This window comes from Diadema setosum, chromosome 11, assembly GCF_964275005.1.
Source record: "Diadema setosum chromosome 11, eeDiaSeto1, whole genome shotgun sequence".
Taxonomy (NCBI): Eukaryota; Metazoa; Echinodermata; class Echinoidea; order Diadematoida; family Diadematidae; genus Diadema; species Diadema setosum.
In genome coordinates this window covers 21,266,832-21,281,409 of record NC_092695.1, presented here as the reverse complement: position 1 = coordinate 21,281,409, position 14,578 = coordinate 21,266,832, and the positions used below count along the sequence as shown (strand labels likewise).

Sequence of the window (14,578 nt, the reverse complement as noted above, 5' to 3'; positions counted from 1 at the left end):
CCTGAATTTGCGTTGGATTTATGTCCGACATGAATGTGTCATGCACAAGTTTAATCTTTGAAATTTCCTTTCTTCTTCTTTTTCTTTGTGTAACAGAAGAATGTTATTTGTGATATATTTATTTATGTGTCAGGAGTATTTAGCGAGAATATTTACTTTGTTTAATAACGGTATATGCTCACTTTGGCACAAGCCTGTCAATGTTGTGTACTTTGTGTAGTTCAAAAGACTGACAGAACTATCTGTATTTGTAAATTATGTATGTCATTTATGGGTCATTTCCTGTCACTGGGCAATATATCCATATATCAAATGATGATTATTAATATTATTATATACATGGCAAAATAAAAAAAGTGCTATTGTAACAGGTACCCTGCTGACTTCCTGACTTGTTCTATTTATTGTCTCTTGACTAACTAGGAACTGATTTTGTTGCTTGATTTGACTTATTTCTGCACTCAATCAAATGCAACGTGAATACAAATTTCAAAGACAAAGAATAACAAGTGCAGCGATTTAGAATAACAAAATAACATTACACAAATAGATAAACATATTAAGGCAATAGTATTGTGCAGTAGACATATACAAAATATGTGAATAAGATAGATCCATAGTAAGTATTTTTCCAGTAAATATCAGAGATAATTGAATGCAGGAGACCACCATTTTGAGCACTTGAGCTTGAAACGGATTGGGTCTCGTCTGAGTCTGAGTTTCACATGGAGATCATGGGGTAAGACTATGGGCTGTGAAAATGGGGAAGCAGTGGTGATGATGATGATGATGATGATGTTGAGACTAATGATGACTTTCAGGATAGAGATATTGATTGGGATGATGATGAAAAAGACAGAGTTTGAGGATGACATTCAAGAATTAGATAAAGATGAGGATGATGTTGGTGATAGAGAAGAACATGGATGACATTGATTATGGTCTTCTGGGGGAAAAAAAAAACTAAGTATGGGGATGATGAGGATTGTGATGATGATGAAGAGGAAGGATGAAGACGAGGATTGTCTTCAGGACAGTGATAATGATGGGATGATGGATTACGGTAGTGATGATGATTAGAAAAAAAGAAGACAGTGAGGATGATGATGGTCTTCATGACATATAATGATGGGGATTATGACGGTGATGATGAAGAAGAAGAAATAAGATGTCTAAAGTTGATGGGTCTTCAAGACATAGCTAATGATGATGTTGGTAATGAAGTTGATGGTGATGATGAAGAGGAAGACAGCATGATGTTGAGGATGGTCTTTACGGCTCAGATAATGATTTGGATTATTATGATGGTGATGAAGAAGAATTGAGATGATAACGATTGTCTTCTTCAGGAAATAGATAATCATGGGGATGTTGATGTTTGTGATGATGATGATGATGATGATGATGATGAGGAGGAGGAGGAGGAGGAGGAGGAGGAGGAGGAGGAGGAGGAGGAGGATGAATAAGACAGGATGAGGTTGAAAATGGTCTTCAGGGCACAGATGATAATTGGGATTATGATGTCAGTGATAATGATGGTGATGATAAAGGAGATGGATAAGGTTGGGGATGGTCTTCAGGACATACGTAGATAATGATTGAGATGATGTTGATACTGAATAGGAAGACAGGATGAGTTTGAGGGTAGTTTTCAGGACACAGAAAATGATTGGGATAACGATGTTGGTGATGAAGAAGAAGGTGGTGGATGGTCTTCAGGACAAGATAATGGTGGAGATGATGATGAAGATAATGATGAAGAAGAAGAAGAAGTTGAAGAAAAAGGATGAGGTTGAAGATCGTCTTCAGCACATAGATAATCATGGGGTTGGTGTAAATGATGATGATGATGATGATGATGATGATGATGATGATGATGACGAATCAGATGGACAAGGTTTCAGGATGGTCTTCAGGGCACAGATGATGATAGAGATGAGGACGTTAGTTATGATAATGATGATGATGATGATGAAGATGGATGAGATTTAGGATGGTCTGCAGGACCTAGACAAAGATCAGAGTGGTGATGATGATGATGACGATGACGATGATGATGATGATGAAAATCTAAATATATTGATATTATCTTAGATATCAAATGATGATAGAAGTGGTCAATATGAGCAGCAGTCGGAAATGAAGAATATCCAAATATCTGTCACAATGATTCAGATTGATTCACATCTAATGCTAAAAGCAGTGATAATTCCAATTTATTGGATGGTTCATGACAATCGTTGTGCTGTGAAATCTCGATGGCGCCTGTGCACAGATCTAGAACAACTTTTTTATTTTTATGCCAAGCGACCTTAAGATTGTGTCTTCTGGTTGTCCGGCCGTCAAGCCATTCGGCCCCTTGACTTTGAATAATGTTTACTCTTTTCCTCAAGTTTCAGATAATTCTATTTACCGCTAATATTTCACTGTTGCAAATCATGGACTTTTTCAGTTTGAGTACGACTATGAAATCGTTATATTTGTGATAACATCTAAATAAATCTTACATTATTTAACACTCACGCCAGATCGTGCTCTGCGATGGAATGTGAAAAAGTATTTTGGTGATGCACACAAGTTATGACTGCCACAAGTAAAGTCGGGTCAGCAACTTGTCTGAAGAGACCCTTGTTTTAACAACGAAACACATTTTGATTTGTTGCCAAGTGTTCAGAATTATCGTAGTTGATTTGCAATATTTGAATTCGATATTCAATAGTTAAAGTCAGAAAATTAGACAACTGTCTGATGTAACTCTTCTAAAAAAAAACACACACAAAAATTAAGGAAATGACTCTCTTGGATTGTTTGCTTGTTTCTGTTTTTTCTAACTTGAAAATATGTACAACCTTATTTAATCACCGGATGGAACTCTTACAAGTTTTTATTCCTCTTTGTACCTCTGAGTAGAATTTAAAACTTGATTTGCGAATACGATGAGCTAGTAATTTAACTTCATGATGTACGTGCCTTCTCACTGAAGCGTGAATTGCCGACTATGATTTTGGAACAATCACGCGCCAAAGACATTTTCCCTCATCACGTGCATCGGCATAGTGTAAGCTTTCCCAGTCGTATCGTAATGCGTGTATGAGTCATGAGGTTACAATGTTGATTACAGTCATTACTCACAGTAATGCCCCGAGACGCTCGGATCGGTATTCCAGGGACACTACGGTTATTGTCAATGAAAGTATTAAAATGGCACATCACATGAATGCAGACTTTATATTTATAGACACGTCTTGGTCCTGGTACATTAAGCTTTGAACGAAAGGGTCTTAGATTAAAGAAAATGTCAGGACGTCTACGAAGAGTCTTTTGCTGGAGCGGTACCGAGGATAAACGTGGATCTAATGGCGCACTTCGAGAACTAATTCCACTAAACTTTGACGTCATCATCGCTGAGAATCGTCATCCGACTATATAAGGTGTAAGTTAAAGATCCGATTCCCGGGGGAAATTCTGCTGCGTATAAGTTATCTTGCCATTAAATCTGAACGTCTGAAAGTCATTTATATACTAGAGGAAGATTGGACAAAGTTGGTCAAATCAGTTAAATTTGCTCGAAATCAGGAAGAAATCCCCCCCCCAAAAAAAAAGTCGAATGAGAGAAACAAAAAAATATTTTATATGACAATTTAATAATCGGTTATGAACTTAGCAGTTTTTTTTTTTTTTTTTACAATTTTAAGATTCTGTAACAAACATTTAGGTGAGTGACAAAGGACTCAAGTGTTGCTTTCTTGTTGTTGTTGGTTTTTTTTAACCTTTCCATGTGAAACATGATTATGAGATCTGCGGTCAAATTGGCAAAACTTCAAAAACTTTATCTTCGAGAAGTTCCGCCGGTGTGACAACAACTATAATGAGTAATGAATATCACAATAACCTTATTATAAAGAATCAGCACCAAACTAAAGAAAAATAATAATAATACAAAAATGCGGTTATGTCGAAAGGGCAGCGAATAGAATCAACCAAAAGTAAAGAACAACAACAACAACTCGAAAGTTTGTATGGATTGTCCTTATTTCCCTCAAACATCAACGGAATGTCAACCGACGGAATCTTTCTGCATTCTCTCAATCCATGTTAATTTTCGTGAAAAAAAGCCACTTTAAACAAAACAGTGCTACTCGGGGTGTTTTCGTTTTTATCAGTGTATAAAAACTGGACTCTTGGTACTAATTGAGGACTAATAATGGCGGAGCCAGAGGGAAAATGATAACAACTGTGATAATTCTACCACTACGTAAAATAAGACCATGTAATTTAAGAATCGCGATTATTTTCGTTTGCCCCTGAAATGCAACGTTTGGCATTTCGATGATTTTGAAATAATTATTTGCTGTAGGTGAGACTACTGGATATCAAGATAATTCAGCCACTGAGAGATGTAGAGAGAAATGTATGGGATGAGAATTTAAAGTCGCTGATATTATTTTATCTATACAATTTCAACAATTTGTTTTAAATATGAGGTTTATTTGCAAATAATAACTTCTTAACATCAAACAGGACATTCAATATTTTTTTAATCAGTACTGTGCCTTCCATGGGAGACAGACTTGCTAGCCCGGACTAGTTTAACTGGCCTACCTTGATAAGATAAAAAGCAAGAAGCAGGAAAAAGTCAGAGAATATTGTTTTGGAGTATGCTTAATAAGAAGGAAATACATTCCTCTGGCAAAGTATTTGAAATTGCTTGCTGGAAGTGTTTCCCTTTTCTCCCTCTTAATTTCATTCTATTTGGGTGAAAAGTGGCTTTGGTAATAAAGAAAAAATAAATACATGAAATATACAACCCTGTAAAGTAACTATTTTTACAGGAATTTATACAACACAAACCCAGCAGCCGCCAAATTCAAGGGAGAGACACATATCGGACAAGAGATGGCGCTATACTAAATTGCGCAATAGTCCTCACAGTCGTATCACTGGCAGTGTGCATGCCGAATCCAATCATGGAATCGTGTGATACAGTCGGCACAGAGCTCGAGAAAAATCTGTCAGGGACGCAACGAGAGAAGTTATCAAAGTCCGAGCGAAAGTTGGCGAAGAAACAGGCCAAAGCACGTCACACACTGCTGAAACATGAAGGATTACAAACTTCCTCGCATCCAACACGGGTAAGCACAGAGTGTTACAGAAATAATCATTCATTCCTCTACGTCAGTCCCACATACTTACACTTGTGTTTGAACTATCCCCCCTTTCTGAACAGTTGAGTAAATTTGTCGTGGATGGTTTAGTCCTGTATCTACATCGTATTTATAAATGGCAAAATCGTGAAATAGGCCCCACTGCAGTGCGCGTGCACCCGTGCGTTAGCAAGCAAGGTTAGGTAGAGGGTTTAGGGTTAGGTAGGGTTTTATAAATTATGGTTAAATTGGCCGTTAAATTAGTCAAGGGACATTAGAGAGTCCTTCCGAGTTGAAGACCAAAGAATAAAAAAAAACGGGAGAAAGGGAGGACGAAAGATGCTATGCTGTGGAAATTGGCCCCACTGCTGTATCAATCTCACGTAAACGCCGTTTGATGGGGCCGCATTCACAAGTATTATACTGTGGAAGAAAACCCCACCGCTGTGCTTATCTCAGTTCGGGAAACCCACTCACAAGGGGGGCCCCTCCTTATAAGTAACCCGTCCCCCTTATAAGTAACCCCGTCCCCCTTATAAGTAACCCCCGGGGCACCCCTTATAAGGAGTCTCCACGCTTTTTTGCAATGCAACGCGAAAATGAAAGGACTGCGGCAATTCGCTTGATTACGTCCATAAAGCTTCACAAGTTTCCTAGTTACTCACGAAATTTGAGCAAAATCGGTTTGAGGCATCATATCTAAAATCATGGATTTAAATGCGATGTCAAACGACCCATGCGAATGCTGAAATGCGAGCGATTACTGGCGTGAGTGTCGCCAGGCGCGGCGGCGCGGCAATGCTTGAGTGCAGACCAAAGAGTATAGAGCGCACGATGCGTGCGCTTCTATACTCTTTGGTGCAGACGTGGCGACTGAGTACGTACTCGGTCGCCACGTCTGCACTCGAGCATTGCCGCGCCGCCGCGCCTGGCGACACTCACGCCAGTAATCGCTCGCATTTCAGCATTCGCATGGGCCGTTTGACATCGCATTTAAATCCATGATTTTAGATATGATGCCTCAAACCGATCTTGCTCAAATTTCGTGAGTAACTAGGAAACTTGTGAAGCTTTATGGACGTAATCAAGCGAATTGCCGCAGTCCTTTCATTTTCGCGTTGCATTGCAAAAAAGCGTGGAGACTCCTTATAAGGGGTGCCCTGGGGGTTACTTATAAGGGGGACGGGGTTACTTATAAGGGGGACGGGTTACTTATAAGGAGGGGCCCCCCTTGTGAGTGGGTTTCCCGAACTGATCTAGTCTACCGATGAACGCCACACGGACGGTGGGGCTGAATTCATGAGTATAAACAGGCGAGCCGCTGTAGTATTAGTGCTGAAACGCAGTGGTGGGGTCTATTTCAAGAGTATGCCTTTATAAATCATAGGAGAACAACGATTAGACTAAGTGATATCTCTCAAGCTACATAATGTGATTGAAGAAAACGTACATTACCACATTCCATGTGCAGGTGAGGTGATGAGTTGGAAGCAAATTAAATTTATATGTTTATTTCTAAAGTCGAAGATTGGAGATCATGTAGATTCTATTCATAAATGTTGTTCTCTTTAGACCAATGCCTGTCCCATTGGCAATGCTTATCTCAACAGGGCAATCATGGGGTACTAATGTGTTGCAGAGTATGTCCACATTCCTTGGTGACACTATTCTTTGATTCGAAAATAATGGAAAATTACTTCGTATTTTCAATTTATGCGATGTGTGCAATCATATCATTTTTTTTTTAACCCATTGAAGATGAGTCCCGAGAATACTCCTTCCGGCAGGTGTTTATGGGAAATGCATGTTGTAGCAAAATCAGCCTGTCCTCAACAGGTTAAATGTATCCTTTGTAACTTTTTGATTATGTAGACATAATCTGAATTTAATCAGATTTATATCTTACAGATTATTTCTGTTTTTGTCTGTAGAATATATTGGTAGCCAATGGCGGTCTTGGTAACGGCATTGAGAGAGAGGAGATCCTCCTCCTCTTCGGCAGCTCAGGACCGGTGGATGATGTCGTGATGCTGAGAGAGAAGCCCTACTGCTTTGTGAAGTATGGTGACACATCTCACGCCATCGCCGCCATGCAGAAACTACACGGCCATCAGCTGAGAAGGGGTCTTGGCCCAGATAATGTCGTCCTCTACCTGTCTTTTGTGGAGAGCGGTAAGACATCATACATGTACTATAAACGTGGATATTTTCGCAGTGGAAATTTTCACACATTTCATGCGACATGTAATCAAAAAGTGTTCTCTATTCTAGGGGAGCATTAGAAGGGATATCTCGACAAACATCTTTTTTCTTTTTAGTATTCTAAAGTTCTGATTAAGGATAATTGTTACCAGGGGGAAAAGAGCAGATCTGCTTAGTGTCAAATTCAACTCTTGAGGCTGAGGTCAGATTATTCTAGCCCATACTGTCTTATTTGCCAGAGAGCATACTCAATTTCGGAGACTAAGTGCAAGTAAAGTGTCTTAGAGACTGCACCCATAAATTAACTGATGTGATCTTTACCATTTAAGCCAAGATAATGGTAAGGTCATTCTACCATATCTCTTACGAATATGAAACCCTTGAAGACATAACGTATACGTGAATGAATCAGGAAACATTTTTTTTTTTTTTTTTTTTGTTAGAGTATGATGTGTCTTAATCATGTGCTACATGTATGATAGCTTTTTCATATAGTTCATTCATTATTTGATTATGTTGAAGGATGTGTTCAAGCTTCATGCACATTTGGTAAAAGAACTTGTCCAACTGTGTTTGGTTATTAGGTATTGCTGTAGTACTTAAAGAACAAAAGCTTCAATGTATGCAAAACAGTACATTATGCAGAAATTTACCAGGGAAAAAAAATGAAGGTCAGTGAAGATGTGATGCTGTGCTAACTCATTAAATGAGATTATAAGTTCAAATTGTGTACCGTAATTGATTGTTAGGAGAGTGTGAGCAATAAAGTTGATTCTAAATGGGTATTCAAAAATATTTTGGTCATGGTGCTTATACATGCAGTGCCTTCTGACAAGGAATCCAACAACAGTCTTCCTCCTGGTCTCGTAATCATACCTGACTTCGTCGATGAGGACCTCGAACAGAAACTGCTGGACAGCATCTTATGGGAAAATGACAAAGAGAATGGTGAATATGAAGACGCTCTTTTATTGAATTCTGGATAAGCTCGCTCGATGATCAATACATCTGTTGCGGTGTAGGGAAGTCCTCTGGCAGGAAATGGTGAAGGGTTGGTTGTCAAGAACTGCTCCAGTTTCAGTATGGCCACAATGGTGTTGAGTTGCATTTCGTTAGATGTCATTAAATAGATGCAAGTTGCCTATTTGTATAATAATTTCTTTCCTTATTCAATGTTTCAGTTAGCTCTATTTGTTTAATTATTTATCTATTCATTCTTTTATTATTTGTTTATGTTGCATAATGCAATTTGAACTCAAAGAATAAAATCTTCCAATAAAATCTTTTTTTAAGGAGTGATAACACACAGAGCTCTCAAATGCCTTCAGAAACTGTTTCCGTGAATCTTGTTCCATTGTAATGACTATGTTAAAAAACAACAACAACAGCCAGATTTGCCCATAGATGACTTGAAAAATTCAACACTCCACAAAAGGATTTAGAAGTTTGTAGGGTTTTCATATTTTTTTTCTTCTTGCCGAACCTGTATGATTTTTAACCTGTTGAGAATAGACTGATTTGGCTACAACACGCATTTCCCATTGACACCTGCCCGAGTATACCCGGGACTTGTCCTCAACGGGTTAAAGCTAACATTGCCTTACTGTTTCAAAGCCAATAGACAATTCCCAACAATTTTGTTACTTTTCTTTTGAGTAAAAAAAAAAAAAAAAAAAAAAAAAAAAGAATGTCACTGTCAAAATATCTAATTGAAAAATGTACCAGGTGAAACTGAATAATTTTTGGAATGCACCTTTTTCATGTCTTTCTGTCTTGGCAGAAAAACAGAGCCTGAAGCACAGGAGGGTCCAGCACCACGGCTATGAGTTCAACTACGCCACTAACAATGTGGACGCAGAGAGGCCCCTGCCAGGTGGCATGCCTGCCCTCTATAGTCGAGTCATTGACAGGATCATGGAAACGGGACACGTGAAGGTCAGACTGGATCAGCTGACCATCAACCAATACCAGCCTGGCCAGGGTAAAATTTCCTCGCATCTTTTTGTAGAGTTAACAAAGGGGGAGGATGACAAAGGTGGAATAAGATATTAAAGAACAGATGTGCTTGTTTCAAATGAATACTAGGATGGCACTATTTATGACTTATATTTCAGAAAAGAAGGCAAACAAGTTCAAGGTATCAGGTTGATATTTTGGAGTAATAGAATCCTTCATATTATGTGAACATTCAGTTCAGATGGAAGTGATACAGTTTCTATTATGTGACAAGGGAGAAGAAGATCTGATTCACATCTTGAATTTTTGAAACAGTCTTGGTGGAAGTGAGCATTTGATTATATGTTTGTTTGTTTTTTAGAGATAGCAGAACCCTTCACTTTTTGTGAATTGTCTTGATTTATGAATCATGTCAATAATTCTACATCTGTTTTTTTTTTAATGCGTCCGCCAACGAAGTGGCCGGAGGCATTATGTTTTCGGGTCGTCCGTCCGTCCGTCCGTCCGTACGTCCGTCCCGTTTTGTTTTTGTTGATATCTCAAGAACCATGTGGTGGTTTTACATCAAACTTGGTATGAGGGTATATCCTGGGGGGATAATACTTTGTTTGGATTTTAGGGTCACGGGGTCAAAGGTCAAGGGTCAAAGGTCAAGTGAAAATGTTGAAATTTAACTTTTTTCTCCATATCTCACAAATATTTCAAGATATATCTTCATGGAACTTTAATAGTATATATGCATGTACTGACTGACAGTGATCATTTAGGGTATTTATAGGTCATGGGTCAAAGGTCAGGGGGTCAAAGGTCGAGGTCAACTCATCAAATTGTCATTATTTCCCTCTCATCTATGCAATGCCTGTAGAATTTTTCCTTGAAACTTAGTGTATGCATGTATTACCCAATACAGATTCTCTTGGAAGTTTCTTGTCAAAAAGTCAAAGGCCAAAAGGTCAAAGGTCAAGAGAAAGTGCTAAATTTCACTTCTTCTTTAAACTTATAAAAGGGTCAAAAGTTGGGTACAAATCCCTAAATACCTGCACTCTCATTAGACAGTATAGCCATTCATCCAAATAAACCTAGTTCAAGGAAAGTGAACATTCAATGCATTTGTGACAAACCTGTCATTTTTAATATTTTGCCAGTTATGTGAAACTGTCATCACATATTGTCAAGACATTGTGCTATAGGCCCATTCAGAGAACCATGCATTATGGCGGAGGCATACCAGTCGCCATAGCGACATTTCTAGTTTGTCATTGTAACAGCAAGTTTAATGAGAATGAAATGGGCAAAATGAGGTAAAAATTAGGGAAACTTGTGTGTATTTTCTTGTTGCAAAACCAGAAGGAAGCATGATCCTTCCTAAAAAAAAAAAAACACACACACACATTGTCCCCATGATGAATCAGGGAAGTAAACGAGTAAACATAGACATAACTAAATGATTATGAAAGTCAAACTTGCATGGTCACCTGCACTTTGATTTACCTGGTATTGTTCATTACCCCCCCCCCCCCCTTTTGCAGGTATACCGCCCCATGTCGACACCCATTCAGCTTTCGAGGACTCCATTGTATCCCTCAGTCTCAACTCTCAGGTAATTATGGTGGCCCCCCTCCTACTGACAGTCATGGGAAGATTTGATGTTCGTGTAGATGGAACCATATCTGTCATGATATACAACTTCCCTTCTCTTTTCAAAGGACAAGTGCACTGCAATGTATGTGTGAATTGAGTAAATGCAGCAATGTTGGTAGAATGCTTCGGAGAAAGTTTGAAGAAAATTGGACAGTCCGTTCAAAAGTTATGAATTTTCAAAGTTTTTGAGCAGCCATTGTTGGATGAGAAGTTTCCTAACAGTTGTGATGCCACTTTTATATGAAGAATAATATAAAGAAAACATAAAGAAAATTCAACATATCTTAACTTTTTTGGCATAAAAAAAGAGCTCTTGACTTGCCTCTTTCCGACAGGGGGGAGGGGGATGATATTACCCTCAACATATGTCAGCAACAAGTCAAGGCAATGTATACTTTTCAGAAAAAAAAAAAAATTGAAATTTTGTGAAATTCTCTTTATATTTTCTTTATATCATTGTCCCACAGTAATGTATTAAACTGTGGTACTCTTCTCATCCAGTGATGGCTGCACTGAAGCTTTAAAAATTCATGACTTTTGAACAGATACTGTAAAATGAGGAATGTTTGAGTGCATTTTACTTTTGTGAATTCCGTGAGCGCCAAGATTTGCGAAATTAAAATGCACGCAAAAGTTTTTGTCTACACTGTATGCACTGAATGTCAGTGACAATTCGCGAAAATTTCATGCTGTGAAAAAGGCCGTCAGCTCCAATCGTGAAAATTTCATACCGCGAATATATCATGTTTTACAGTATTCAGATTTTCATCAAACTTTTACTGATGTGTTCTACTAGTATTGCTGCATTCACTCAGTCCATATACATATTTGGTTGAACTTGTCCTTAACTTTTTTTTTTTCTGTTTTAACCCTCCTTCCACTTCATATTCTTTTCCTTTCATCCAGTTGAAAGCCAAAACATAGTTCTTGTATGTCAGCTGAACTGTCGATTATTGCTCTGAAATGTACACGTACATGAATGCGTAAGAAATGTGTGAAGTAGCGCTGTGATAACACAATTTTAGTTTGTAAACAGCAAAAATGTGAAATATTAGCCTAAAAGGCTCGCCAGCAGTCCATAATTTCAGAGCTTACCCCTTCATGATTTGCGACATAATTTTTCCATAGTCAATTATCGGTAATCAACAAATTGGGTCACAGCAATATACATTGATCTTCTGTGCTAGAGTGAATCGCATGCAGCTTGTTGGAAAATATGATTGCAAAGGCACGATTGTTCATCGTTAGGTTCTACCTTCCCACAATGCTGAACACGGGGTTAACAGGGAGGGCTCTTTTGGAATAAAAGCCATGTACTGCGATCAAAGTTATTTTGCACTTTTGATCTCAAAACACTCTAAAACAACTAATCATCCTGGCAAATTGCGTCAGCCAGGTAAGTTTCTCGGTAGACACTTTCGATGTATAGGAAGTAAATTCCAAGTGATGTAAGATTAATTTTGAGCCCTTTCAAAAAATTGTATTTTGGCTTTAAGAATTTTCCCTTGTTGCTTTCTTGCCCTGTGTCTCGTGACTCATGTTCTCCCCTCGTTCTCCCCTTCCATCTTCCCTGCCTTCTTCCTTTCATCCAGGTTTCCTTTTTCCTTCCATCCGATCCCACCCACCCTCAACGTGTCTGTTCGCATATTGGTTTGGTTTTTTTTTTTTTGCTTGTTTGCTTTCTTTTGTTCTTACCCCCTTTGATTGATATGTTACTGTATTTAGATTTGAAGCCTCATTTGTAATCACTGTTGATTCTGAAAACATGAGGTAGAGAGTATGCCCCTGTCTCAAGTCTTGCAGAACAGGTACACAAGCACGTGTCGGTGTAATGGGGTAGGGGGAGAGGTGGCCGTTATCAGCGCTCAATCCAATTAAAATGTCTTATTGTCCCAGGGGCATGATTAATCACGTATTGTAATTACATCCGCAGTGCTGTCTTGCAGTGGACTGGTCGCGTTCTCCACTGCACACATCTTGGTTTATAAGGTCACAGTATTGTTCAACTAATGAAACTTTCATCGCTGCTTTTTGTTTGCTTTTTATAGGACATCCCCTGTTATTTAGCTGATGGCTTTCTGATGGAACTTATTATTTGCTAGGAGTAAGTAATTGAGAAGCAGGAGGGGGTGGAAGAAATTTGTAATATTAATTTGGTTATGACTTAAATCATGATTTTTAACAATGGAAACATGACCATCTATGTGGCTGTGAATGAAATTGAAATGTGTAAAGTTTATGCCATGGGGAAATTGTTATTAGTGTATTAAATACCAGACTGACCAGTTACATAACAAGTTTTGTTTTTTGTTTTTTTTGTCACAAAATACTAGTATTCCTAGACAGAATGGTCAATGCTCTTTTACTGTTTCAGGAGAATTTTTAAGGAGGAAAGGAAAGCTCAGAACAAATGAATGTTTGACTATGCACCACATGTCGCACAGATCCAAACAAGTCTCACTCTCCCTTTGCTCTTGGGAAAAAGCGAAATCCAATCAGCGGCCCATTTGGATCACAGCAGAATCTTGTATGGTGGGACAATAACTTTAAGCGATGAAACAGCAGCAACCGTCATTGCATTTCTTCTTCGTCTGGCCTGCTATCACATTATGGCATAAACAGTGATTAACCCATTCCTTCCGCAATTCTTTGACAACCTCAAAAGCCCCCAAACGAGATTTTATTTTTCCTGTCGACAAAGAATGAAAAGGTCGGTAATCGGCCCGTGCGAAAGCAGTCAAGCAGTACATGTATCCCCTTTTCGTGGTCAACTACATGTGCCATTGAACAATGGAAAATATCATTTGTATGTGAGATTACAAATGGAGTGTGCACTGATGGTCTCACAAACTCTTTAGTTATATATACAGTATGAGGGCACCAGAATAGGGGTCAGTGAAAGTCAAAATCTAGTGAACTCAGCCTCGATTGCTATGTATGTCTTCATACAAGTTTGATAGAAAATCAGGCACACTTCTACATAAATTGAAAAGTTATAGTAGGCAAAAGTACACACAGTTTAGATGCAGAAAAATAACACATACATGTACATGTATTCATAGAAGAAACTCTAGTCTTTTGATCCAAATCATTTTTCTGGTCGGCATAAACACAATTAAACATGAATTTAGGCCATGAGTGCAGACACTCCCGTCTACATTTTGGGAACCTGGTGTACCAGGATCCAGTATATGAGTCGACTCTTCAGGAACCTGGTATACCAGGTTCCCGTAAGGAACGGGTTAATCCCTACGTAAAACAAGTGTGCCGTTATCACTGAGTGGAAGTTTCACGTTCCTTACGCATCCTCCCAGGAGGTATTAACTTTCAGAGAGGCGAGACCTATGATTCTTGTGTCGCACTGCTTTGCTTACAGCGTGATGACATAGATGAATGTCGCCCCTCTGTGGGATCAAGGTTGGGTGTCTGCCGAGGTTGGGGGATTAAACTCCCAGAGTCATGTGGGCTGACAGGAGTTTAATGATGGGGAAATGCAGATGCAGAATTGGTATGATGAATCATCTTGAAGACACACCTTTCCTCTAAGGAGTTCAGATGACAGAGAGAGAAATCGGGAGCAGTTCTTTTAATCTTGTCCTGGTTACGGTTCTATCCAGGCTGATCTATTATTTTGA

At 38.7% G+C, this 14,578-nt stretch overlaps 1 protein-coding gene across 1 annotated transcript in view; it reads left to right on the top strand.

Moving 5' to 3' along the window:
* Positions 1-4,967: 4,967 nt before the first annotated feature.
* Positions 4,968-14,578, top strand: part of LOC140235352 (tRNA (carboxymethyluridine(34)-5-O)-methyltransferase ALKBH8-like) — a 53,211-nt gene continuing 43,600 nt past the window's right edge. The window contains exons 1-5 of the mRNA XM_072315380.1: positions 4,968-5,132; positions 7,076-7,316; positions 8,169-8,294; positions 9,127-9,327; positions 10,832-10,902. Of these exons, the coding sequence (XP_072171481.1) occupies positions 4,968-5,132; positions 7,076-7,316; positions 8,169-8,294; positions 9,127-9,327; positions 10,832-10,902 (804 nt within the window). The remainder of the gene's footprint in view (positions 5,133-7,075; positions 7,317-8,168; positions 8,295-9,126; positions 9,328-10,831; positions 10,903-14,578) is intronic.